This window comes from Chelon labrosus (genome assembly GCF_963514085.1).
Source record: "Chelon labrosus genome assembly, chromosome: 23".
Classification (NCBI taxonomy): Eukaryota; Metazoa; Chordata; class Actinopteri; order Mugiliformes; family Mugilidae; genus Chelon; species Chelon labrosus.
In genome coordinates this window covers 21,472,783-21,498,750 of record NC_140356.1, presented here as the reverse complement: position 1 = coordinate 21,498,750, position 25,968 = coordinate 21,472,783, and the positions used below count along the sequence as shown (strand labels likewise).

The following is a 25,968-nucleotide window of genomic DNA, read 5'->3' as shown; positions in this document are numbered from 1 at the left end:
TCAGTTTGTATCATCAGATTCCACATGTACGCTTTAGTCAGATATGTGTATCTATGACAGATGGATGTTTATCTTGCTGTTCTCTTCTCTCTTCTCTGTCTGTACCCGGCTGGCCTTGGGCAGATGGTTCCTCCATATGAGCTGGTTCTGGTTCTGGTTCTGGTTCTGTTCAAGGTTTCTTCCTGTTAAAGGAGTTGTTCCTGCCACCGTCGCCTTCAGGCTGCTCTGGGGGTTTCAGGCCGGGTTTTGTAAAGCGTCTTGAGACAATTTGTATTGTTATTGACGCTATATAAATAAAATTGAACTGAATTGAATTGAATTCTCTAAAGTTTCTCATTTATTCACTTCAAACATTTTCTATTTCTCATTTTGTTCAAGGTTAATTTTCTATTAAACTTTATTTCTCTTCACATTTTGTCAGTTTTCTTTATTCTTGTGTTTTATTTCAAACTGTTGAACAAACACACGACTCGGGTTGAATCTGAACACGTCTCTTTAATGTCAACACAATCTTTGAAACACCATAGGATGAGACCAGGAGCTGTCATGTTGTTGGACAGGTGAGACAGCTGGTTCTGGTTCTGGTTCTGGTTCTGATCTGGACCCATTCACACAATGAACATCTGATCTCACCATTCCATCTTTAATTACCTGTGTTCACACCGGACATTATAATATAAATCAGCAACGCCATCATGTGGTCAGTAGAATATTGAACCAGCTGCTGTCTCTAATGGATCTCTACCTACCGCTGGATCAGAACCATCAACAGCTGCTTGTTTAGTTTGGTTCTAAGCTCCAAGACCAGAATCTTTTAAAAGGCTCTCATTACTAATGAACAGACATCACTGATTCATGTGATCATTTCTAATAGTGGTTGAATGAATGAGTTAAACTCCTCTTCCTCAGATCAGCCCTGTTGAGTAGGTGGTCTTTAATGTGACCCAGGACTCATTGTGTGTTCACACTACCAAAGGAAGGAGGTCACATGTGTCCCAGACCACCTCCACATGTGGACTGACACCAGATCAGTGTTCACACCTGTTTAACCTGGACAGGTGTAATCAGATTACTCAGGTCTGAATGGGTCCTTACAACAGAGTCAGAAGAGGATCAACAGGAATGTTCAGTCAGACCAGTTCAACCAGTGGAAGTTCATTCATGACAAAACCATCGAGTTCAACCTTCAGCTGGAGCAGAGTCAGGTAGAGGCGTGGCTACATCACATCAGCTGTTCTTCAGGTTAGAGTTTGTTGCTCAGGTTAATCTCTTTAGAGCTCAGTGAGTTTTCATTTTAATCTCTTCTAACTTTCAGTACGCTGTGGACATGTGATCAAGGTAAAGCCTTGTCTCGGGATTTATTTCCAGACATGTTGGTGTGAACTGGATCAGAGGTTCTGTCATTAATGAACTCCCTCAGTCCGACTGGTCGTCTGCTGGATCTAGAAAACACAGAAACTCTAGAAAACACTGAAGGAAACATTCAGGAGGAGTTAGTGGTGGCTGCAACGTGAAGCAAGAGTCTGGTAGGAGGAGACAAACCTGCAGGACTGGTGAGGTTCAGACCTCCATGAATTAGCACCATGAGAACCTGTAGTGTGACCTACAGCTTGACTGACAGGTGCTCGGTCCAATCAGTGTCCAGAGGGGCTCCGGTCCATGAAGGACGTGTTGGACAGAGTTCACATAAAATATTTCCTCTACATTTACATATATATATATTTATATATATATTTATATTTATATATATATATTATCATGGGTTTACTTTCATTTCGACGCCGTTTCATCTTTTAGATTCAAAAATATCTTTTGGAAAAACTAAAGTGGTGATGTCTCACATGATGGACGGTGTTTTATGGCACTGTGACGTCAATCACTCTTTGCTCACTCTCAACTGGATGTGGAACAACTCTTATTTTAAACATCTTTTAGCAGCATGCTGAACATTAACATCACAAATACCTAAAGCTGGAACTCAGCTGAACATGCTGAAGCAGAGCAGAGACAGAGATGATCCTTCAACCTTCAACCAGCACATGAAGCTAAAGATTTCTATGAGAACAGTTCAAATCTACGACCAACGCTTTCCTGCAGACTTCTGTCATTTATCATATTTATCTGTTACATCCATTTGAAGTCACTCAGGCTTCACCTAAACCTTTTATTCAATATCAATGATTTAAATACATTTTTATTTGTATTGCAGCCAGGTCCTAACATTGTCCGAGATTAGATTGGTGTCGGTATTAATGTCGTTAGTGAAGACGCTGACGAGCTAAAACTAATATCTGATGCTAAATCTACGAGGAAACATTAACGAGACGAGACTAGAATGTTATTTGATGTGATCAGATGTTATTTGATGTGATCAGATGTTATTTGAATATCAGATTAAAATGAGGAGGATGAATCTGACATTAGAAGGAGCACCACTCTGTTACTGATGCAGCCTCCTTCACAGTCACTAAGATAACTATGAAGTTAAAGAAGTCTCATATAAGAATTTTACTAGTTACATGAAGTTATTGACCTCGGACCTTTTACTGACACATATTTAAACAGTGAACAGTAGCGTGGATAATGGATTAGCATTTAGTATTTAGCTAAAACTGTCCATAAATGTAGTTCTCTCAGGAATGTCTGATCCAGCCTTATAAATGATGAAGGACATCAGCTGCTCAGAGATCAGTGTTGATCCAGACTGTTAAATGGATTCACATTAAACTGGTCTAAAGACTCTGATTAATGTTGAGTCTAAAGGCGACGTAATAAATTAATCTTGTTAGTGTCAGTTTGGCCAAATGTGAGAATTAAAGTTGATAAAAATTAAATGACTTTTAAAACTAGACTAAAACCATGAAAGATGTGTTCAAAAATGTGACTCAGACTAACAAATATTTTAATAAAGACTAAATCAAAGATGGCCGTCAACATTAATACTGATATACTGGTACCACCATAACTCTGGATCTTTTCTCTATGGAAGCTAATGAGGCTAACGTCCTGCTGCTGGTTGTGTTGAATGTTTCTACTGGTTTCACTGAGACTCATCTGCAGCCTTCTGCTTGTTGACTGATGGTTGCAACGAAAAGCTCGACACCAAAGCGATGCATCAGCTGTTCTCGTTATTTTTTTCTTTGCCACGATACATGAAGATAGCGAGCGAGCGAGCGGCTAAGCTACATCTCAAACACAAGAGGATTAATCACAACCATAAACAGTAGTTTGGTCTTTTTTGATCAAAATAAAAAGTCTAAACTTTACTGGCATATATTAGCAGTAAAAATAAGTAACATCTCAATACTCCAGTAATAACTCTGACATTAACATTGTGCTCATCTTTACATATATTTATTAACTCTTAGATTCTTCTTCACCTCCAGCTGTCGACAGTGCAAAGACCTCATGGACGTCTGAACTGACCTGATCACCACGGCTGATGGAGAGTGGAAGGCAATAAGTGGCCAATGAGGAGATGCTATGAGGCTGACGGTTAGCACCACAGAAGGTCCAGATGGGACGAGCCACTTCAGAACCTCGGGAGGAACCAGACCATCCAGAGCAACTGCTCCAGAAGGTCTGGAAGGAGGATCCACCTGAAAGCCAGCAACTATCCGAGGGTCACCCCAGAACTCCAGAACTCCTCCGGGATTCTGGGTCCACTCCAGACAGACCAGAGGCAGGTTGGCCCAGTACCTAAAAAACTGGATCCAGTCCAGAGGATCTGGAATCAGGTGCTGCTCCAGACATTCTGAAAGGACGTGTCCATCTGTTAGAGGACGGATGATCACGAATGATCTGCTCCAGGAAGCACTTCAGTGGAAATGAGAGGAAAACGTTTGTCTTCAGGAGACACCGTCTTGTTTTCAGACATGGGTTCTGGTCCAGAGTTCTGGCTTCGTGTTAGCTCAGCAGAGTCCAGAGTGTCGGTCAGTCAGTTAGTCCTGACAGGCTCTGAGTGGTTCCAGTCCAAAAGGGCCCAGACCCGTCTAAGGGTAGCTGGTCACGGCGGCCTGTTTCTGGGCCAGTCGTCGCAGCTCCTCCCTGATGGCCTTGATCAGGGAGGCGGAGGTGTGGGCGGAGGGTGAGGCGTCCTCCGGCAGGTACTCAGGGGTCGGGGAGGTTAGGAGGAGAGGGGGCGCTGACGGGTCCCGCAAAGAGGAGCTGGGCATCTGGAAAACAGAGGATGATGAGAACTCAGGAAACGACAGCACCTGTGGGGAGAAGGGAGAAAGGGTGAGGAGGGTGAGGTCGTTTAGTTTAGCCTCCAACCAGAAATACAGAACACACCTGAATAAACACATGACAGTCAGAGGACAACAACAAGTCTGGTCTCCATCCGGAAGGTCTGAGTTGGTCTGGGTTAGAAAGGCCTGTCATGTTTATTGTTAGAACCGGTCCAATCTAGTCAGGTCTGGTCTATTCTGGTCTGATCTGATCTAACCAGGTCTGGTCTGGTCTGGTCTATTCTGGTCTGATCTTAATTTAGTCCCAGTTGACTTATGGACTCACGCTTTCTCTGCTGGCCCCGGGTCTGGACAGATCCTGGTCTGAGTGCTGCTGGTTCCAGCTAGATCCGGTGGGTCCAGACATGCTGCGACCAACCCCAGGGTACGCTCCGATCTGACTGGACAGACCCACTTGTGTCAGGTGGTGAAGCTGAGCCCCTGGAGGAGAATCCAGTGAAGACATTAGTTCATCTGGAGGTGGTTACTGGGTTTGGGTCAATGAAGATCAGACATTGTGATGGTACCTGTGCTGCCCCCTACAGGTCGCGGTCTCGAGGAGGAGGGGGGGTCCTCATACTGCCCCCTGGTGGAATAAACCGAGTCCTGAAGCTGGTCTCCAGCAGAACCATACCCTCCGGAGCTCAGGCCCTGTCTGGATAAATCACTCAGAGTAAGCTCTGGTCCTGGTCTAGGTACAGGGACACGGACTTACCTGGTCTCAGGTGAGTCTTACCTGTGCAGCAGACCCTGGACCGACGTCGGGGACATTCCCAGCTCGGCATATCTCTGTGGGAAGAAGACAAGGACATGTGAGAATGGATTCATATCTTTGGCTTTGGCTTCAGCTGCAGGTCGACACACTCACTGCAGAGAAGGGACTGTGGGGGGGGGCTGCTGGGAAAGAGCCCCACTGCCGGCCAGGGGGCCGGGCCTGAGGGGAGGGGCTGGGCAGGGCAGGGCTTACCCCACTCAGCCCAACGCTGCCTTGGGAGGACGGAGACACAAGGGCAAAGGCGTCATCCAGGAGGGAATGCATCTGCTGCCGGGCCTCTTCGATGGACGGCTGGGGGGGCATGTAGGGGGGCGGAGGCGGGGCCGGGTCAAACACCTCATCTGTAGGGGAGGGGCTGCCGTGGTCCGGGGGCAAGTCCGGGTCCGACTGTGACAGAGGACACTGATTAGGACATGAGGGGTCCAGTGGGTCGCTGCTGGGATCTGGACTCACCATGTAGGCCACGTTGTTGAAGCCTGGGTACTTCCTGTAGGTGGCACTGTGATCGGTGAGCAGCCGGTCTCTGTCGGTGTCCGGAAGACTTCCTGGTCCTGGCTGAGTCCGCCGGCCCCGAGGAGATCGCCGCCCTCTGGATCAAAACACATTTATGATTAAAGACCAACGAGTCCTTCAGGGACAGAGAGACATTCAGGTGTCTCACCTCCGCCTGGAGTCGGTGGGGGGGGAGGGGGCGTCAGCCTGTAGGATGCAGTCCATGTGGTCGTGGGCGGAGCTATAGAGCCGCTGCGCCACCTCACTCTGGACTGGTCCATCCCCGAAGGCATCCATGATGTCGTCCATGGAGGGAAACTCACACTGGCCCCGCCTCTTAGCCCGCTGACGCAGCTTGTTCCTGTGGTGCTCGATCTCAGACTTGTGTCTCAGCGCCACCTGCAGGACCAGAGAGACAACGTCAGACTGGTTTAAAAATTGTCCCCGTCCCTGCAGCTCTTCTTGCTGTTGTCCCACCTCTGTGTTGACCTTCTCGGTGAGGGAGGGGCTTAGCTGCGGGGGGGCATGTAGCGGCGGTGGGCTCGGTCGCGGCTGCATGGCGATGAGCTGCACCTTGTTGGCCTGACGACGGGTTCCGTCAGACGAGCAGCGGGACAGACGGTCAACGTGGTCAAAGATGGAAGATGAGGACAGGAGCTCATCTGGACCGCTGCCTGCACCTGGAGGTCAGAGGTCAGAGGTTGGACAGCCGGGTCTAAAAGAAGACGTGACGACTCCCATGGTGCACCTTACTAACAAATATCAGATGAAGGTGATTTCTGATCATTCTGAGCTTTTACAGAAATCTGACATTGTTTTAATGAACTGAAATAAATAATTAGTCTCTGGAGCATCTTAACGAACATACCCATCTTTGTCCTCCCTGCAGTCATGACAGCATTAGACAGAAAAGAGAAGTTTAGAGTTCGCCTCTCATCATTCATCCACTCATTCATCCATTCATTCATTCACATATTCACTCATTCAGTCACTGACTCATTTATTCACTTATTCATTCACTGACAGCTTATTTACTCATTCACTCATTCATTCATTCACCAACACAATGAGGTCACAGTGCCATTTTTGGGCGTCTTCCTGTGCTGTTTCCCGTCACTGGGCGTGGCCACGGGTCTGGTGCTTTCTTCCGCAGACTCCCTGCCACTCGATTGGTCACTTCCTAACGAGCCACCATCCGACGGGCTGAGCCTAACGAGACATGAGGCGATTTAAGATTTAATTTAATGTACAAATGAACCAATGAGACGACGACAGACTCTGAGACAACTGGTGGACGTGTTTGTCTCTCTGGAGAAAGTTAGGACATTCCTGGAGAATTCCGAATTCAGGTGAAAAGACTGAAGGACTGACCGTCCCCTGCGGCGGCTGGACCTCGGCGCCTTGGTAGACGACCCCTTAGATCTGGGGGTGTTGAGGTCTCCGCCGTCAGAGGGCGTGGCCTCTTTGACGGGTGGGGGCAGCGGGCCGGGCTCCTGGATCACCATGATGTCGTCTTTACTGTGTTGACCCAGGTGGAGCTTCGCAAAGTCAAAGCCTTTAACGCTGGGAGCCTGAAGCTGGAGGAGGACACAGAGGACAGAGAGGAGACGGAAAGGGCAAAGAGGAGATGGAGAGAACAAAGAGGACAGAAAGGACAAAGAGGACCAAGAGGAGACAGGGGAGACAGAGGACAAGAGCATCAGCTGATTGTTTATAAAATCAGTGACGTGTGAGTACTTCCTGTTGACCTCTGACCTTCTGTCTCTGCTGGATGGTGTTGATGGCGTCTGGCTGGAACTCGAGCTTCTCAGATCCACACAGCTTCCAGTAGAGGATGATGATGATGAAGACGGCCAGAAGAACGGGGACGACCACGCCCACAATCAGCCAGACACTGCTGCTCTGAGTCTCTGCCGGGGGGACAGACAGAGTCTCCACAGCTGGAGACAGGGGAGGGACAGATGAGATTAGGGTTGTTCAGATGTTGTCCAAGGTTTCAGAGGTCAGGGTTCATGTTGACTATATAATGAGTGAATGAATGAATCTAATGAATGTTAACAGCTGCTCTTGTCATGTCCTCCTGTCTATAAACTTGTGTCCTGAGCAGATCCAGGTGTGGACTCACGCTGGGCCAGTGGTCTCTGGACTCTGTGTCCCAGGACGATAGCGGCTCTCTGAAGGTCCAGACGGTTCAGGGTGGCGGCGGTCACCTCAGCCGAGACCCTCTCCCCACCTGGACCCTCCACGAAATAAAACACCTCCAGGGGGCGCTCTGCACCAGACAGCCTGGCCACCTTCACCACCTAGAGCATGGGGGGGGGGGGGGATAAACTCTTACTGTGTCTCTACTCCAGCACCTCCTTATGTAATGTGAGTGTACCTGTATTTACCTGCAGACTGTTGTTTCCCACGGCCGTTGCTCTCCTCCAGCGCCTCCTGCTGGTCTCCTGCTGTCCCTCCTCCAGCAGCAGCGCCAGGCGTCTCTCCAGTCGAGCTTTAAAACTTCTCTCGGCCACCAGCTGGTCCAGAACCCCCAGCAGGACTTAAGCAAATGATCACAGACTGTAATGAACTGTGTTCTCTCATGAAATGTGTTTTCAGAATAAACTGAACTAAACTGAAACCTGAACTATCTACGTGATATCGGAGCTGTGTTCGTACCTGTACGGACCCAGGTGGAGCGCAGGTGGTGAGACGTGTTCAGCTCAGGGTAGTGGAAGGCTGCCAGCACAAGAACACATCACGTCAGCAGGCAATGACTGATACACGGTTAATACCACGTGTTCATGTTGAGTAAAAACTGATATTTATACCACACAAAGAAACTCTTCATCTAACTACAACTAAAAACAATAAATAAAAACAAATAACTAAAGAAGTTGCAGGAGAAATCTGTGAAATTAAAACTTAAAAACTTGAGTTTAGGAAAATTCTACAGATCCAGTCAGTGGCAGTGTTGGAGACGTGAGGCGGTGTTGCATGAACTGAGTCTGATGTGGTTAGGGTAGAAACTGTTTTTTACAGGGAATGTGTTCTCTGCATTGAACCTATCTCAGGTGTGTGTTTTTGTTTTTATTGGGTTGTGGGGACCTAACCCTATGCTAAGGGTTTTATGTCAATGCAAGTTCCTCACAGAGATAGAAACTGTGTGTGTGTGTGTGTGTGTGTGTGTGTGTCGTACGTTCTGCGATCTGCAGGGCAGGAAATCCAACGTAGAAGCTGAACTCAACCAGGCTGAGCTTCCTCAGGTGTTCGCTGACCTCTGACCCTGTCAGGTAGCCCCGCCTATCACGCACTGCAAACGTAACGTCGACGGGAACCTTGTGGTCCACCGCCTGCCGGGTCAGGCCCATGGTGATGTTCAGCAGCTGTGGATCAGCGTGGATGGGATGAACAGTGTTTCTACTGAAGGTACTGACTGTGGACAGGTACTGACTGTGGACAGGAAATAGACTCACCTGCACCGTGATGTTTCCTGCCTCACGTGATCGCCTCCGAGTCTCAGCGTACGCCATCATCAGTCCCTTCTCCACCCGCTGACTGAAGTTGCAGACTCTGACGTCGACATGGGCAGGGACAAACTGCAGCACCGAGTGGACCTGGTAACGGAGGTCAGGAACGGCGTACAGAGGCGAAACAACGGGGACAGGGGCGGAGCCTCGCGGCTGCGGCTGGCGAAGGGCATTGATGACGGACATGGCGGTGAAGATCAATGGACCTGACACAACGCGAAACGCAAAACTGGATGGAGTTCTGAGGAACTGAGGAGGAACCAGACGGACAGGTGTCAATCACCTGATCTCAACCAGGTGAGTTAGTTACAGGACCTTCTGATGAAGCTGATAGTTAGTGATGCTGCTATAGGTCTAGGCTGCTGGGCAACTCCCCATCATGCACCTCTCCTCTACTGTCCTCTTTCACTACTCACTAACATGTCATTAACAAAGTGAGTCCCTTAAATTGCTCCAACCAGGAAACCCTAGGAATGGACTTTAGCGTGTCCTCCAGAGACAATCAGCTGTTCTTCATCATCAGACACCTGATGAAGCTCAGAGTGACGGAGGTTAGCATCATGAGGTACTCCTTCAAAATAAAAGCTCCAGGTGACCACCTCATGGGGCTGTTTTCAAATCAGGAGGTGATACTGAAGAACCTAAACCAGATTTCTGATTAGTTTACACTTCTATCATTTACAGAGCTGCTTAAGAGCTACCTAAAGAATTTTCTACATTTCTTCATAAAAATGACACAAAACATCCTGAAAGTAGACAAAGAGAACCCAATCAAACACATCAACATTAGCCAATGTGAGAGACGCCTTTAGCTGCTTAGAAGATCCCCTGGGATCCTTCGGGGCCTCTCAGATTATTATGTAGTGATCTTTGTTGGTGGACCACTCCTGTGGAGGGGAACTTGTGTGATGTTGGTACCTGGAGCTCCACTGAGCGGTTGAACTCCCTTCTCAGAAGATCTCTGACTTGACTGAAACCAGCCGATGAACCTTTGGAGCTGACTGCACACAAACACAAACACATCAGCTGATTGACACAGAACAAACCTGGAGGTCACATGACCCTTGGGGTTCTTACCTACTCTGACCAGGTACATCTCTGGCTTGCTGACATTGCACAGGTACTGTCTGGTGGGCAGAGTCTGGGACACTCTGGGTGTAGTTACTGGGGGGGCTCTAGTTAGGCTGATGGCTGTCATCTGGGTGCTGGTGGTGGTGGTTGGTGGAACCTTTGCTGGCTTTTCTGTGACTAATGAAGGCCTTTCTGGTCTGTCGGGGCGGGTGGGCGGTCCCAGCGGGGGAGGGGGCGGGACCCAGCTGGTGGTGTTGGATGGAGGGCGAGGATGGGGTCTGCCCGGGACTGGGGCAAGTTCTTTGGGTACTGGAACAAGAGTAGAAGGGGTGGAAGATATTTTGGGGATGGCTGATGAAGGAGGGGGCTTACCCTCCTGTGGGGGAGTGGGTGAAAGGATGGGTGGAGGGGTGGGCTTTGGGAGGGGGTACTTGGGCTCCAGTCCTGGGGGAGGACCAGTGCTCAGGGACAGGGAAGGAGGAGGAGGACTGAAGGTTTGAGCTGTTGTAGGAGAAATGGTTGGTTTGGAGTCAGTCCAGTTCAACCGATCCTCCTTCTCCCTCTCTTTCTCCTTCTCCCTCTCTCTCTCCCTCTCTTTCTCCTTCTCTCTCTCTCTCTCCCTCTCCCTCTCCCTCTCTCTCTCTTTCTCCCTCTCCCTCTCCCTCTCTCTCTCTTTCTCTCTCTCCCTCTCCCGAGCCAGTAGGTTGGTGTAGTACTCCAGACTGTTCATGTCCGGCAGCAGTATCTCTGTCGGCTCTAAAGGAACCAGGTCCTCCACGTCATAGTCCTCCTCCCAGTTGGGGAAGACGTCTGGACGGGTGGGGGGAGTGTGAAGGGGAATGCTGGAGGTGGGAGAGGAGGGTGAAAGGGGGAGGCGGGAGGAGAGGGGGAGGGTGGGACGGGATGGGAAGGCGGTGTCGTAGGAGACCCAGTCATCCCCCGTGTCCTGGTCGTAGGGGAGGCTGGGCAGTGGCGTGGCCAGTGCCAACTCCTCGCCATCGGGTACCATGAAGGACAGGGTCTCCAGGTAGTCCCCAGAACCCCAGGACTCCTCCAGGGAGGGGCCCTGCTCCCAGGGAGGAGGAGGAGTGAGTGTGGGCTGGCTGTGTGGGGGGAGGGGAGGGGGTAGACTTGGAGATAGGAGGTCTGGAGGTCTCAACAGAAGGTGGATCCCCTGGGCCCCAGAGTCTGAGTCCTCTGCAGAGCCTGCACCTCCGTTGTTGCCCTGGTAAAGAGACTCTGAGGGCCAGTTGGGGGCTGGAGGCCCCAGAGGGGAGGACGAGGATGATGATGGCGATGAAAGCTCAGTCGTCCTGTTGAAGTCCAGCGCACCTGTTGGTCAGAAGAACACAATCAACTAATAATGGGCCCCTGACTATCCCACAGACTTGTGGCTCAAGCTTTATAATAACGGGTTGTCAACCTCCAGGATACTGTTGTACATATGAAAGGAAGACATAGACATAAGACATCCAAAAAAGGTTAAAAAAAAAAGGCAACTGGACAACAGGAGGAGTTCCTATTTAAACCTCAGACTTCCCACCAGTCCCCTAGAACTGAAGAAGCTACTCGGATGAGTGGTGAAACGTCTTCTCTAAAAATCTACAAGTCCAGTTGGGTTTTTTTTAACCTTTTTTGGATATATCATGACCTGGATGACTGTGAACCTTCACAGACATAGACATAAGACGTTTATTTAATCCCACGTGTGGGAAGTTTTTTGTTCCAGTAGCACAGAATTTGGCAAAAATATATATACAGAAGACAGTGACGACTTTGACAGGGAAAAGGTTATCAAAAAGGCACAAAAAACACAAATACAGAATGATAAATCAGTCTGGTTCTGGTTCTGGTTCTGATCCAGGTTCTGATCCAGGTTCTGGTTAATGATTTAGTGCAGCAACAGAAACATGAACATGTCTCAGTTCACATAGAGATCAGAGTTAACAGCAGATCTCTGTCCTGGTGGTAATGCTCTGCTGTCGCTTTAAACCAGTGTGTCTTTGTCATACAGCAACACACACACACACACACACCAACACACACTAACACACACACTGCTTTGACAGGGCCTCTTTCATCTCATCCTCGTTGCCATGGTGACGCAGCGCTTTGCGGCAGCATCATGTGTTGAATGGAGACGAGTCATTGGTCATTGGTATTCAGGAGATGGCTGGATGGATAATATAATACCAACATACGTGATGGTATTATATGACCTTATAAACATACGTGTTGGTGTCATATGATCATATAAACATAACAACATACGTGTTGGTGTCATATGATCATATAAACATAAACATGCTTGTTGGTGTTATATGATCATATAAACATATAAACATAAGTGATGGTGTCATATCATATATAAACATATAAACATATGTGTTGGTGTCATATGATCATATAAACATATGTGATGGTGTCATATGATCATATAAACATATAAACATAAGTGATGGTGTCATATGATATATAAACATATATGATGGTGTTATATGATCATATAAACATAAACATATATAATGGTGTCATATGATATATAAACCTATAAACATACGTGTTAGTGTCATATGATCATATAAACATAAACATACGTGTTGGTGTCATATGATCATATAAACATAAACATGCTTGTTGGTGTTATATGATCATATAAACATATAAACATAAGTGATGGTGTCATATGATCATTTAAACATATAAACATAAGTGATGGTGTCATATCATATATAAACATATAAACATATGTGTTGGTGTCATATGATCATATAAACATATGTGATGGTGTCATATGATCATATAAACATATAAACATAAGTGATGGTGTCATATGATATATAAACATATATGATGGTGTCATATGATCATATAAACATAAACATAAGTGATGGTGTCATATGATATATAAACCTATAAACATACGTGTTAGTGTCATATGATCATATAAACATAAACATACGTGTTGGTGTCATATGATCATATAAACATAAACATACATGTTAGTGTCATATGATCATATAAACATAAACATAAACATACATGTTAGTGTCATATGATCATATAAACAAAAACATACGTGTTAGTGTCATATGATATATAAACCTATAAACATACGTGTTAGTGTCATATGATCATATAAACATAAACATACGTGTTGGTGTCATATGATCATATAAACATAAACATAAACATACATGTTAGTGTCATATGATCACATAAAAAAAAACATACGTGTTAGTGTCATATGATCATATAAACAAAAACATACGTGTTGGTGTCATATGATCATATAAACATATGTGATGGTGTCATATGATCATTTAAACATAAACATAAGTGATGGTGTCATATGATATATAAACATATATGATGGTGTCATATGATATATAAACATATATGATGGTGTTATATGATCATATAAACATAAACATATATAATGGTGTCATATGATATATAAACCTATAAACATACGTGTTAGTGTCATATGATCATATAAACATAAACATACGTGTTGGTGTCATATGATCATATAAACATAAACATAAACATACATGTTAGTGTCATATGATCATATAAACAAAAACATACGTGTTGGTGTCATATTATCATATAAACATAAACATACGTGTTAGTGTCGTATGATCATATAAACATAAACATACGTGTTAGTGTCATATGATCATATAAACATATAAACATACGTGCTGATTATAGAACAACTAACATGTTAGAGCATAATTGATCTCTTTGTGATGAAGCAGGCTCATCCTCATCATCAGTAAACCTAACTGGCTGATGATTGGTCACTTTAAAGCTCGTCGGTGTGATGTCACAGGTCATGTGATCAGTGACGGGGGTAAAAGCAGTTTACCTGCAGCAGGTGAGCTTGAGGTCACCATGGAAACCAGAGTGGGAGCCACCAGCAGGATCACAGCGAGTGCTTGTCTGCGGGTCCAAGGGCCCACCCTGGTCCTGGAGTTGGGGCCCGGTGGGGTTGAAGCGTCCATGGTCCTCAAAGGGCCGGCGGTCTGAACCCAGAACAGAGAGCCAAGGGCCCATCAGGAGGACCTGGACACAGAACCAGCTGATTAATAATGAGGTCCCTGGAAACACATGGATCATTCACTGAGACTTTTATTCACCAAAATAAAATCTGGACATTTAAAGGTTCTCTGGTAAAATTTTATTTATGTGTTAATGTTTATGGTCAGCTGATCAGCTCGACCTGTGGTGAGAGGCTCAAATAAACACAGACACAGTGGGGAGGAGGTTGGGGCGGATGGATGGGACAAGGTGTACCTCATCAAAGTTTGATCTTCCGGAAGCAGAGAACCAGGCGCTACACGCTGATGTCTCCGGTTACGTTTACTCATCCACCAAAAATCCACAAATCCTCCAGACCTAGGGTCCTCCAGACCTCCACACAATAGTCCTCCAGACCTCCACACCACTAGTCCTCCACTCCTCCAGACCTCCACACCAATAGTCCTCCAGACCTCCAGAACTCGACACCTCCAGACCTCGACACCAGTAGTCCTCCACTCCTCCAGACCTACAGACCTCCCCATCGCTAGACCTCCAGACCTTCAGACCTCCACACCACTAGTTCTCTAGTCCTCCAGACCTCTACACCTTCAGTCCTCCAGACCTCCAGACCACCAACCGTTTAATCAGGCAGCCACAGGTAGGAAAACAGGAACCAGGAGGGCAACAGCAGAACTCTTGGTTGGGAACAGAAGGTTAAGATGGTTTACTGGGGGGCTGACAGAGCAGGTGGGTCTCGACGGGTAGGGTGGCCTGATTACAGAGGATGAGGAGCTGTGTGAACAGGTGAGCTGAGTTGACTGATGAGGTAGGAGTGGCCTGCAGGCGCAGTGAAGCAGACCTTCATCCAGACCTCCAGAAGGTTTACAGCTGAGTAGAGTTTCTGAATATCTTGTGATAAACTAATAAATCTACTGGTTTGTATTTTCATCATCAACATGAAAAACATCAAAGCTTCACATCTGTGAACATTAATTAGTCCCTCAGCTGATCACCGCTGTACAACGACAACAACCAGCAAGAAACCATCAGCCAACCAATCAGTCACCAACAAACCAATGGATCAATAATCAACCAATCAACCATCAACCAACCAATCAGTCAACAATCAATCAATACATTGTTTGCATGGTTTTAATGGTTCCATTGGTTCTGTGTAGGACTCAGCCCCCCCCCCCCCCCCGGGTCTTTCTCTGTGAACGCTTCTAACGGTTCCGTTGGTTCTGTGTAGGACTCAGTCCTCTCTCCGGGTCTTTCTCTGTGAACGCTTCTAACGGTTCCGTTGGTTCTGTGTAGGACTCAGTTCTCTCTCCGGGTCTTCCTCTGTGAATGGTTCCGTCTCTCAGTGACATCCTGTCTCTCTGTTCGAGCCCTGCTGAGGTTCGTTCAGATCCTGTTCTGGATCCAGCAGTGATTCCAGGCCCCTCCTAGCGGTTCTGGCCTCATTCGGTTCCGCCGGGCCTCCCTTTCTCGCTGACCCCATTATCGGACAGATGCGTCCTCAGCGGAGACACCGGTCATCAGCGCCGCACTGATCCCGCTCCACATGTTCCCTCCCGGCCTTAGAGCTGCGGCCCGTCCCTGACCTGATTACCGGGTCGGTTGCGGTCCGGTCCGGTCCGGTCCGGTCCAGCTCCGCTTTAACGCGGTAGCCTCGATTATTCTGATCCATGTCATGAACGAGAGAACGATGGAGCCTCCTCCCTTCATGCAGCCCCGCACCGCCCCCCACCCACCGCCCCGCTCACCAAGCGATCACATAACACAGACGAACCGAGCCGAGCCGAGCCGCACCATCACCACCACAGCTTTCCGTTAATCCCGCACACACGGACGACACCTACCTGCCATCCTGGATCTGCGGTTCGGCCGCGTCACGCCTCTCCACGCCGCGCTGCGCGCTCCCTGCACGGGGAAGGAGGAGGAGGAGTAGGAGGAGGAGGAGAGTCCCTGCAGAGTCAGACCTTCCTCCTCCTCCTCCTTCTTCTTCTCCTCCTCACAAGAATAAACGTCCTCACTCCCAAACGGTCTGGATCACATACACTACACGTCCGGTACCGGTACCAGTCGGAGCTGAACCCGGATCAGTTCAATAGAACGGATCCAGCTGTGCGTCTGTTGACGGAGATTTCCGACCGACATTAAACGTCTCACAAGGACAAAATTATTATTATTATTATTATTTAAATCTATAAATAATTAAATATAAATTAGAGCTAAATGATCTAAATTCAGTGTGTGTGTGTGTACCTAATAATGTGGACACTGAGTCTAGTGATGAAGATCTGAAACATTAAAGTGACAAATATGGAATAATTTAAATATTAAACAGAGATTAACCCAATAAACACAAAATACAGTTTTTAAGATGATTTTATTTATTAAAACCTACGTGACCCTGTCGCCTCCTAAACCTAATAACTGGTTGTTCCACCCTCAGCAGCAACAATCCGTCATCACTGTGGAGGAACATTCAGCCACGTTGGAGGGTTTTGAAACATGAACCTCCTTTTTAAGGAGCATCTCAGTCTGAATCGAGTCTGGACTTTGACTAGTTCACTTCAAAACCTCATGCTTCACCTTTTAAGGTATTCAAAGACCTGCTGGTGTCATGAACTGATGGCTGGAGACTCAACTCCAGGATGTTCTGGTAGAGACTCATGATGTGTTGCTTTAACTCCAGATGTGACGGGACGCTCACCTTCCACAACGTTCCTGGTTAGAGTCAGACGAGCCTTCATGTTGTCTCTGGTACATTTGAGTCATGAACTCTAACCTGAACTGATCCACCAAGGTCTGCGGTTCTTCACATGTTGGTTCTGCTGTGACCTTGGATGGGTCGTGGTTGTTCCCCTGGGAACGTTCACTGTTCCATGTTTCCTAGTGGAGAATGTCCCTCACCATGGTCTCGCTGGAGTAAACAAAAATCTCATTGGACTGTACATGTGTTCTGCAATGACAATATTCTATTCTATTCTATTCAGAGCTTTAGATGTGTCTCTTTAGACCTGATAAATGTTCATCACTTTGTTCCTCATCTGTTCCTCTGGATCTTCGTGACTTGTCTTTGTCAGACTGGTTCTGTTGAGTGATTTGTTGCAGTAATCAGACCTGGGGGTCAAACTGTATTTTGTGTTTATTGGGTTAATCTCTGACTAATGTTTAAATTAGTTTGAAGATCTGAAACATTAAAGTGACAAACAAGAAACGAGGAAGGAGACAGAGACTCTTTCACAGCCCTGATATAAAACAAAAAGCAAAGCGGCAGACACAGATTTTTGATGCGTTTTATTTTTAGTTCAGTTAGAAAAATAAGAATCAAGTCAAACTTCTTACAGACGTAAAATTATACAAGTATAAAAATGAAACATTTAAACATGAACATAAAATAAACTGAAATCAAATCTACAGTCGTCTTCCACACAGAGTCACATGACTGAAGAAATCCTCCCAATGATTAGGGGACATGTTGGACAGGCAGAGACAGAGACAGTTGAAATGTTTTCTAAGATCAATAACAGGAAACAGCTGATGGTCCAGATGTTCATTCAGCTTCAGTCACGTCCCATATCTGTCCTCTGGACTCTAACACCAGTCTGTCCACCTGAGCCCAGGACACGAAGCGTGGACGGCGGCGGACTCTCCTCTTGGTGTTGTGCTTGAGGTTCCTCTGGTACATGTCTGCAGAAACCACAGAAGAAGAAGGAGTCTATGTAGATATTGGTTTATTTGGACGGGAAAGACTGAGACACGCTGGACGCGTTGGACATGTCTTTAGACTAGTTGGACTTGTTTATTATTGAACAGGTCTTTGGACATGTTTGATCTATTGGACTTATTGGACTTGGACCTGTTGTCCCATGTCTCACGTGGACGTCCTCTCTGATTTGTATTTGTTGTCTTTACATGTACCCGTCTCTGAAATCTTAGACTTCTCCCTGGATTTAAACTTTGGTCAACCTGTGACAGGAAGTGGTACCTGACGTCAGGTGACAGGAAGCGGTACCTGACGTCAGGTGACAGGAAGTGGTACCTGTGAAGCTGATGAGGTACTGACGGGTGCCTCTGACCACTGGGACATGAGCGTTTCTGTCAGACAAGAAGGTCTCCTCAAGAGTCTGGGACGTTACTGTTGGGGAGCTCTGCTTGTCATCCTGGAGGAGACATGGAGCACAGAGAGCTCAGCATGCTAACAGGTTAAAATGCTAACTGACTAAAATGCTAACAGCCAAACATGTTCACAGGCTAACATGCTAACAGGCTTATATGCTAACATGATGACAGGCTAACATGCTAGCGTTAGCCCTTTCTGAACATCTCTCATCTGCAGCTACACCTCCTGAACCAGCCCGGCTCACCTGGCTCCCGTACTCCACCCACATGCCTCGGTCCCCCTTGTAGAACCAGCGCCACTCTGTCGTCAGGCTGTAGTGGGGCGGCTTCGTCACTGAGGACACTGTGGACAGACGTCGAACTGGCAGCGACTCCCACGTCATAGTCAGGAAGTCGATCGACCAACAGCTGCTGCTGAAGACAAAAAAATTATCTAGTGGTCGTTTCGTCAACAGGAAACTGACTTCAGGTGACCTCTGACCTCTGAGTCTTTGACGGGTCACAAAAATCTCGCTCAATGTCCTCCATGTCCTGCAGCTCTATCCAGGTGCTGTCTTCAAACACCTCCCACTTGTAGGGTAGGTGGAAGTGGACACAACGGCACTCATCTACAGGAAGACAGCAGGAAGTCAGTACAAAAAAGGAAGTCAACTACTTGACAGGAAGTCAATTAAAGGAGAGCTGGTTGTTGAAGTGAAACTCGTAGCTTCAGGATGAAACGCATTTTTAACAGATAAATAAATAAAGGAGCGTCTCTGGCGACCTCTAGTGGACAAACTGATGACTCACTGTGAAACCTGCAGCTGTCTCTGATGAAGTGGAGACAGATATCTGGATCCTCAGACGATTCTTCGGAAAAATCAGGAATCTTGTCTGAAAGACACAAAGATGTATGAAGACGAAGTGGACGTCCTGTCCATGAGGATGTCTCCTGAGGATGTCTCCTAAAGAGGTCCTGTCCATGAGGACATCGTCACATCTCACCTGCAGCAGACAGGTGGTGGCTGTTCCTGTAGATGAAGGGCAGAAGTTGGACGATGTCTCCGCTCAGTCCTCTCTCCTCCAACGTCCTGCGTCCCTGTTCGTCCACCGCGTGACGCCGTCTACAGCGGCGTCCAAAGAGACAGTCGCCTCGAAGGAAGTGTTGACACAGGTGAAGTCTGGAGCAGTCGTCCTGGAAGGAGCAGCAGCCGTGAGGCCCCGGGCCCTGGTTGTAGTGGACGCACACCTGGACCACACACACAGTAACACACACTGTAACACACACTGTAACACACACTGTAACTCACTGACATCATGTCCTGTCCTCAGAGCGTCTCAGTAACTTTACCTCAGAACAAATGTCTTCTCAGACTCTTCAGTATTTATATTTTATTTTATTATTTTTTCTTTTTGTGTTTTTTTTTTTTTTAATTCTTTTTCTATTTGAGTGTCTTCAAATCTTCTCTTCCTCCATAAACTTCATCCTCTTCCTCATCGTCTTCCTCATCCTCTTCTTCATCCAGACACGACTTCATTTTGTCCACCAGTCTGAGGACAGAGAGACGTCTCAGGGGACGTCCTGTTTGACAGACGTCGGACTGGACCTGATTAAACTCAACAGAGAGTCTGGGAGGAAGAGTCACATGATCCCAGCGACCAATGAGAAGCTCTGAAACCTCCAGGGGGTGCTAAAGGGTCTGAGAAGGTTCTGAGTACAGGTCAGGGTCCATTTAAAGTCCTTCTAGAACCAGTCTAACCTGAGGTCAGGTGATGTCAAGTGTGGTCAGGGGGTTCAGGTGTGGTCAGGTGGGGTCAGGTGGGTGGTACCTCGGGCAGCAGAGCCGGGTCGTTCTGCAGCAGCAGCAGGAACAGTTGGTCCTGGTTCAGCTCGTGGAGGGAGCACTCTCGCAGTAACGGATAGTTGTGATCAGATTGAATGTCGTGGGAGAACTTACAGGGTTTCCTGAGAACCAGACAACAACAATCAGACCCAGTTCACTCACCAGAACCGGTCCTGGCTTTTACAGGGTTCCTGCTGTAAAAACTGGTTACAGAGCAAAACCAAGAACTCAGAACGAGAGTGCCCTAGAAACAGCCTAAAGAAAATATTTTTTAAATGTGTTTTCTTTCAGTGAATGAAGAGTCTCATTCATTCATTTTCTGTGACCGCTTGTCACGGGGGGGGGGGCTATTAATTAATCTACCAGTCATCATCATCAATATGTTTATAATAATTTGTATAATAATAAAAACAACAACGTGTCAAGAAATCAGTTTCAGTTTCATTTGATCGTTTGACCCTGAGGAGATCAATAAGAACTCTGTCATCGATCAGCCAGCTGATCAGCTGACTGATCGTCGATCAGCCGACTGATCAGCTGACTGATCGTCGATCAGCTGACTGATCGGCTGTTTCTTTTAGTTTCATTTCTTCGGAAATCAAAAGTCAGTTCTGACGTCACCAGCATGTTCCGTCACAGACAATGACAACAACAACCACAACAATGTTAACAATAATAATAACATTACGATTAATTATAAGAAGAAGAAGAAGAATTCTAACAACAATAACAATAATCTCTCTGTTTTTTCTCTCGTCTCTTTTCCTTAAGTTTCGTTTCGTCTCTTCTCAGCTGCTCTGAGTCTGTATCAGTCCGCAGAGATCAAGTAGTCCCAGACCAGAACCAGAACCAGATAAGGCCTTGTTCTACTAGAACCTGTTTGTTTGTTAAAATAAATAAATCAGTTTGTGATCGGCACAAAGGAGAAGAGGAAACAGAAAATGAATGACTGAAAGAAATCAGATAGAATATCTGACTCCCTCTCTGCTCACTCAAACTCTCGAACTTTACTTCATCATGATTTTGTTTTAAAAACGGCCACATCACCTCTGTGTGACGCGGACGCACCTGTGCGCGTGCGTGTCTCACCTGCCCTTGCCGAACCTGCAGGTTCCGTAGAGGAAGAACTTGCAGAGGTGCAGCTGCTTGCAGCCTCCGCACGGCTGCTCGTGGCCGTAGCTCCTGCAGAGCCGCAGGGTCGTCCTGGCCACCACCAAGCTGCCCCCCGCCGGCCCGCGGACCTCCAGGAAGCGGTGGCACTCCTGGACGATGAAGCGGAAGTCCTCCTCCGTCAGTTTGAAGTGCTGCAGCAGCGTCTGGTGAAGATCTCGAAGCGGCATCGACCCTCCGCTGCTGCACAGCTCCACGGTGGCTCTGAGGATCTCTCTGCTGAACATGGCGACGGGGGGGAGGACAGAGAGAGACTGAGGAAGACAGGGGAGGACAGGAGGGAGGCTAGAGAGACACTGGGGGAGGAGCACAGAGACAGTAACCATGGCTACAGCGAAACCAATGAGATGTCAGCTGATGTTTCTGTCAGACTGTTTTTTTTTCTGGCTCCGCCCCCCACGCCACGTCACACAGGTGGTGAGAGGTGAGCTGTGATTGGTCAGGAATGGATCATTGATTGAAATCAGGTGCAGGAGCAGCAGTGGTGCATTATGGGAAGTGTCTGGAGATCTTTCTGATCAGGTGAGACACCATGGTCTTCACATCTCTGCTCCTCATCTACGCCCTCATCTGGGTTTGTTCACCTGGACCCAGTCAGAACCCATCAAACTCAACAGAACGCACCGGACCAGGACCAGGACCAGGACCAGGACCTGAACCTGGTACGAGTCCTCAGGTGTTCAGGTTTTCAGGTGTAGATGTGTTCCAGTAGAAAGTCTCAGTCTGTAACGTTGGATCAATGAAGTGATTCTCCAGCAGCTGGAGACATGAAGCTTTTAATCATCAAACCTCATCAATGATCAGTGAAGCTTCAGGAGGTTATTGATCAAAGACAAGTTCAACACATTCAGGAAAAACAGCTGATCCAGGGTCAATTAATCAGTCCATCGTCCGTCTCTCCTGTTCTTGTTCTGCCTTCAGGTGGAAACTCGACTCAGAATCATCTGAACGTGACGTCGTCTGAACACTCGACTTTCTCTGGACGCTTTGGTTTCAGCGGTAAGTTAAAAAAAGATCTAAATCAGGTTTGATGATAAATCTAAAAGTTTAAATATTTAAAATTAAACATGAAAAAATAAAAATAAGATTTGTGTATAAAATGTTGAGTTTTTAAAGACTGTTTAAAACCTTCATTATTTTCATTCATGTGTAAATTATTTTAATATGAAAATAAAAAACACATGATTTAACGCTTCTTCTTCAAGCTGGACAAGTCCTTAACTCTCCTCTGACCTCTGTCCCCTCAGACCTGGCAGGGGTCCGATCCTTCAGCCCAGAGATGGAGATGGAGACCCGGGTCATCGGGGGCCAGGAGGCCTGGGCCCACTCGTGGCCCTGGCAGGTGTCCCTCCAGATGGCCTCCATGTCGGCCTGTGGAGGAGCCATCATCAGCCCCTGGTGGGTCGTCTCCGCAGCCCACTGCTTCAAGAGGTCAGAGGTCACCAAGATCTGGATCAGATTCAGACCAGGATCTGGATCTGGATCAGATTCAGACCAGGATCAGGTCGACTGTCTCTGATGTTGATTTGTCGTCAACAGATACAACAAAGCTTCTTATTGGACGGTTCTGGCCGGAAAACACGACCTGGACAATCGTCACGAATCTCAGCAACAGGTCAGGAGGTCAAAGGTCATCTCTGGATGATTATCTGAGTTGTACATTTATTATTTCACCACAAAACATTTGAGCTGCTCAAGGTTGGTAACACATCAGTAACAGAGGCTGTAGTGTAGCTTAGCATAGTAGCATGTGACTGATTTCATTGGTGCTATGTACCAAGGTTTCTGTCATTTTCTGAGGCGTCTTTAATAAAACAGGAAACCTGCCGTCGTTCTCTCCTCTTCAGCTGGTTGGCGTCTCCAGGATCATCTCCCATATCAGCTACAACGGTCGGACTAAAGAGAGCGACGTGGCTCTGCTGAAGCTGCAGCAGCCGCTGGTTTTCAACCAGTTTGTCCGACCCATCGACGTCTGGATGACTCCACTGCCTCTGTCCAGGAAGTGCTCCGTCACTGGCTGGGGCTCCACCCGAGAGAGTGAGCGCTGGTTTGTAGAACGCTGAGGACGCATCGACTGTTCAGGTTGAATCTGAGCTCTGTCTTTCTCTCGTCATCAGACGGTCCTCGAGTCAACAGACTGCAGGAGGTGAACGTCTCCATCCTGTCCTTCGACGCCTGCAACCAGTACTACCACGGCAGGATCCGGGCCTCCATGTTCTGTGCTGGGAAAGATGAAGGAGGCATCGACGCATGCCAGGTAGGACCAGGATACTGAGAGCCTTACCTGGACATGTAGGACCTGGAGACAGAAACCTGCTGACTTAAGGGTTAACACTGGACACATCTCTTTATTGTCCCATCTTGTCTGTACATTTTCTTTGTCATCTTCATTCTGTCTCGTCTGTACATTGTCCTCTCTTGCTGCCTTGTCTCTTCCTTCTGTCTTTGTCCTTGTTGTCCCATCTTTACTCATCTTCATCTACTTGTGGCATCTTCTTGTCTCTTTCTGTGATTTCCCGTCTGTCCTCCATTGATTCTGGTGCCTTGGTTGTACTGATGACGTCCACTTGTGTCTTGTCCTGTCTCAGGGAGACTCTGGAGGTCCTCTGTCCTGCTACACTGGGACCAGATATGAGCTGGCAGGTTTGGTGAGCTGGGGAGTGGGTTGTGGTCGAGCCAAAAGACCGGGCGTCTACACCAACGTCCAACAGCACACCGACTGGATATCTGACGTCATGAGTGAGTTCAGAGACAATCGGAGACATGTCTCACCTGGACCAGGTTTATTCTGCTCTAACACGTCTCTCATGTGCAGATGATCAGATGTTTGAAGACGACCACTCCTCAGCTGAAGGTGGGTTTTTACTTTACTTAGATTCCTCAGTCATCTCTACAGACACTTCCTGTTTCTATTATTATGTCCACCCCGTGTGATAGAGGACAGGTGTGGGAAGCAGCAGACCACTGGCTGTGATCAGGCCCCAAGCGTCGCTGAAATCTCTGTGTCCCAGGAGGGTGTGGTGTCTGTGGGGAACGTGTCAGAGTCCTGCCCCCTCTCCTGGCCCTGGGTGGTCAGTCTTCAGTCCAACGGCCGCCACTTCTGCAGCGGCGCTCTAATCCACCACCGCTGGGTCCTCACGGCCAAACACTGCAGCGTCAGGTAGAGCTTCAGCGTCAGGTAGAGCTTCAGCTTCAAGTAGAGCTTCAGCGTCAGGTAGAGCTTCAGCTTCAGCGTCAGGTAGAGCTTCAGCTTCAGGTAGAGCTTCAGCTTCAGCGTCAGGTAGAGCTTCAGCTTCAGGTAGAGCTTCAGCTTCAAGTAGAGCTTCAGCGTCAGGTAGAGCTTCAGCTTCAGCGTCAGGTAGAGCTTCAGCTTCAGCGTCAGCTTCAGCTTCAAGTAGAGCTTCAGCTTCAAGTAGAGCTTCAGCTTCAGCTTCAGGTAGAGCTTCAGCGTCAGGTAGAGCTTCAGCTTCAGCTTCAGCGTCAAGTAGAGCTTCAGCTTCAAGTAGAGCTTCAGCAGACTGCTGGATCATCACTGCTACAGATCCATGTCAGACTTTAAGGAATACACTGACCGTCATCTATAGACTAAAAATTAATCGTGGTGTTTAGACCAGTTTAATGTGAATCCAGGTAACAGTCTGGATCAACACTGATCTCTGATCAGCTGATGTCCTTGGTCATTTATAAGGTCGGATCAGACATTACAGAGAAGACTACATTCATGGAAAATTTTAGCTAAATGCTAAATGCTAATCCATTATCCACTCTACTGTCCACTGTTTAAATATGTGTCAGTAAAAGGTCAGAGGTCAATAAATTCATGTAACTAGTAAAGTTCTTAGATGAGACTTCTTTCACTTCATAGTTATCTTAGTGACTGTGATGGAGGCTGAATCATCTGTAGCCACAGGGCTAGTAGCAGATAGCTAGCTTTGGTAGCTAAAGCTAACTGAGAGGCTAACGGCCCTTATCCAATCATATGACAGGGTCCAATATTCAAATAATATCACATCAAATAACATTCTAGTCTTGTCTCTTTAACATTTCATCATAGTTTCATCAGCAGATTTTAGTTTTAGTTCGGCATCGCGTTAGTCACAGAAGAAATGGTTGACGAATATTTTTTGTCTTCAACTAAATTAACACTGTTGTCTGGAATCAGAGCTGGATGGAAACAGGACCTCTAATGGTCTAATGTTTTAAGATCTCTCTGCACCTAACATTCCTTTCTACAGTTTAAAATGGTATTTAAGGTACATGTCTCACAAGTTGGCCCTGTATGTGATGGATGTAAATCAGCAGGTTAGAGGGGTATTGAAAGGCTGTCTAAATTTAAAATTGACCCAAACCCACTTATCTACTGATGGGATGCAGCTACCAGAGGGAAGACAAGCTCATGACCCTGCTGGTCCTCTTTCAGTTTCACATTGGATTAGAGATTTGCTGTTTAATCTGACACTTGAACAAAATTAAATGGCACCATCTCCTCTTTTAGTTGACAGCTGAGTGTTTTTGTTTAATTCTATAACTTTAAAATTTACAGTAAAAAAATCTTTACCGTTCTCTGCAGAGCGAAAGAGGACGTGGTGGTTCTGGGAGTCCATGACCTCAAGTTCTTGGCGATCCAAACCATCGTGGTGGACGAAGTTTTTAACCCGCCGCAGGACGCCAGCTTCCCTCCAAAGTCTGACCTGTCACTGCTGCGCCTCAGCGTGGCCGCCAGATTTAGTAAGAAC

At 47.1% G+C, this 25,968-nt stretch overlaps 2 protein-coding genes across 3 annotated transcripts; both read right to left on the bottom strand.

The window, feature by feature from the left end:
* Positions 1–409: 409 nt before the first annotated feature.
* Positions 410–16,010, bottom strand: LOC311508412 (UPF0606 protein KIAA1549). Its single transcript, XM_084573152.1, has 20 exons — positions 15,971–16,010; positions 13,954–14,150; positions 10,086–11,411; positions 9,927–10,009; positions 8,955–9,257; positions 8,678–8,864; positions 8,158–8,217; positions 7,887–8,038; positions 7,622–7,799; positions 7,252–7,436; positions 6,868–7,073; positions 6,560–6,705; positions 5,974–6,176; positions 5,666–5,895; positions 5,458–5,593; positions 5,098–5,391; positions 4,966–5,018; positions 4,757–4,884; positions 4,516–4,670; positions 410–4,217 (listed from the first exon to the last, which is right to left on the bottom strand). Exons 2-20 carry the CDS (start codon positions 14,087–14,089, stop codon positions 3,993–3,995), a joined length of 4,386 nt encoding a protein of 1,461 aa, XP_084429278.1. The 5' UTR covers positions 14,090–14,150; positions 15,971–16,010; the 3' UTR covers positions 410–3,992.
* Positions 16,011–17,405: 1,395 nt separating this feature from the next.
* On the bottom strand, positions 17,406–25,960 carry parp12b (poly (ADP-ribose) polymerase family, member 12b). 2 transcript variants are annotated; one of them, XM_084573161.1, is made up of 9 exons: positions 25,791–25,960; positions 21,152–21,486; positions 20,049–20,184; positions 19,224–19,467; positions 19,029–19,112; positions 18,721–18,847; positions 18,485–18,653; positions 18,160–18,280; positions 17,406–17,807 (listed from the first exon to the last, which is right to left on the bottom strand). In XM_084573161.1, the coding sequence occupies exons 1-9, from the start codon at positions 25,863–25,865 to the stop codon at positions 17,671–17,673; spliced, it is 1,428 nt and encodes a 475-aa protein (XP_084429287.1). In that variant the 5' UTR covers positions 25,866–25,960; the 3' UTR covers positions 17,406–17,670. The 2 variants fall into 2 exon arrangements, with proteins under 2 accessions (XP_084429287.1, XP_084429288.1); XM_084573162.1 differs by lacking the exon at positions 20,049–20,184.
* Between the last annotated feature and the right edge of the window lie 8 nt (positions 25,961–25,968).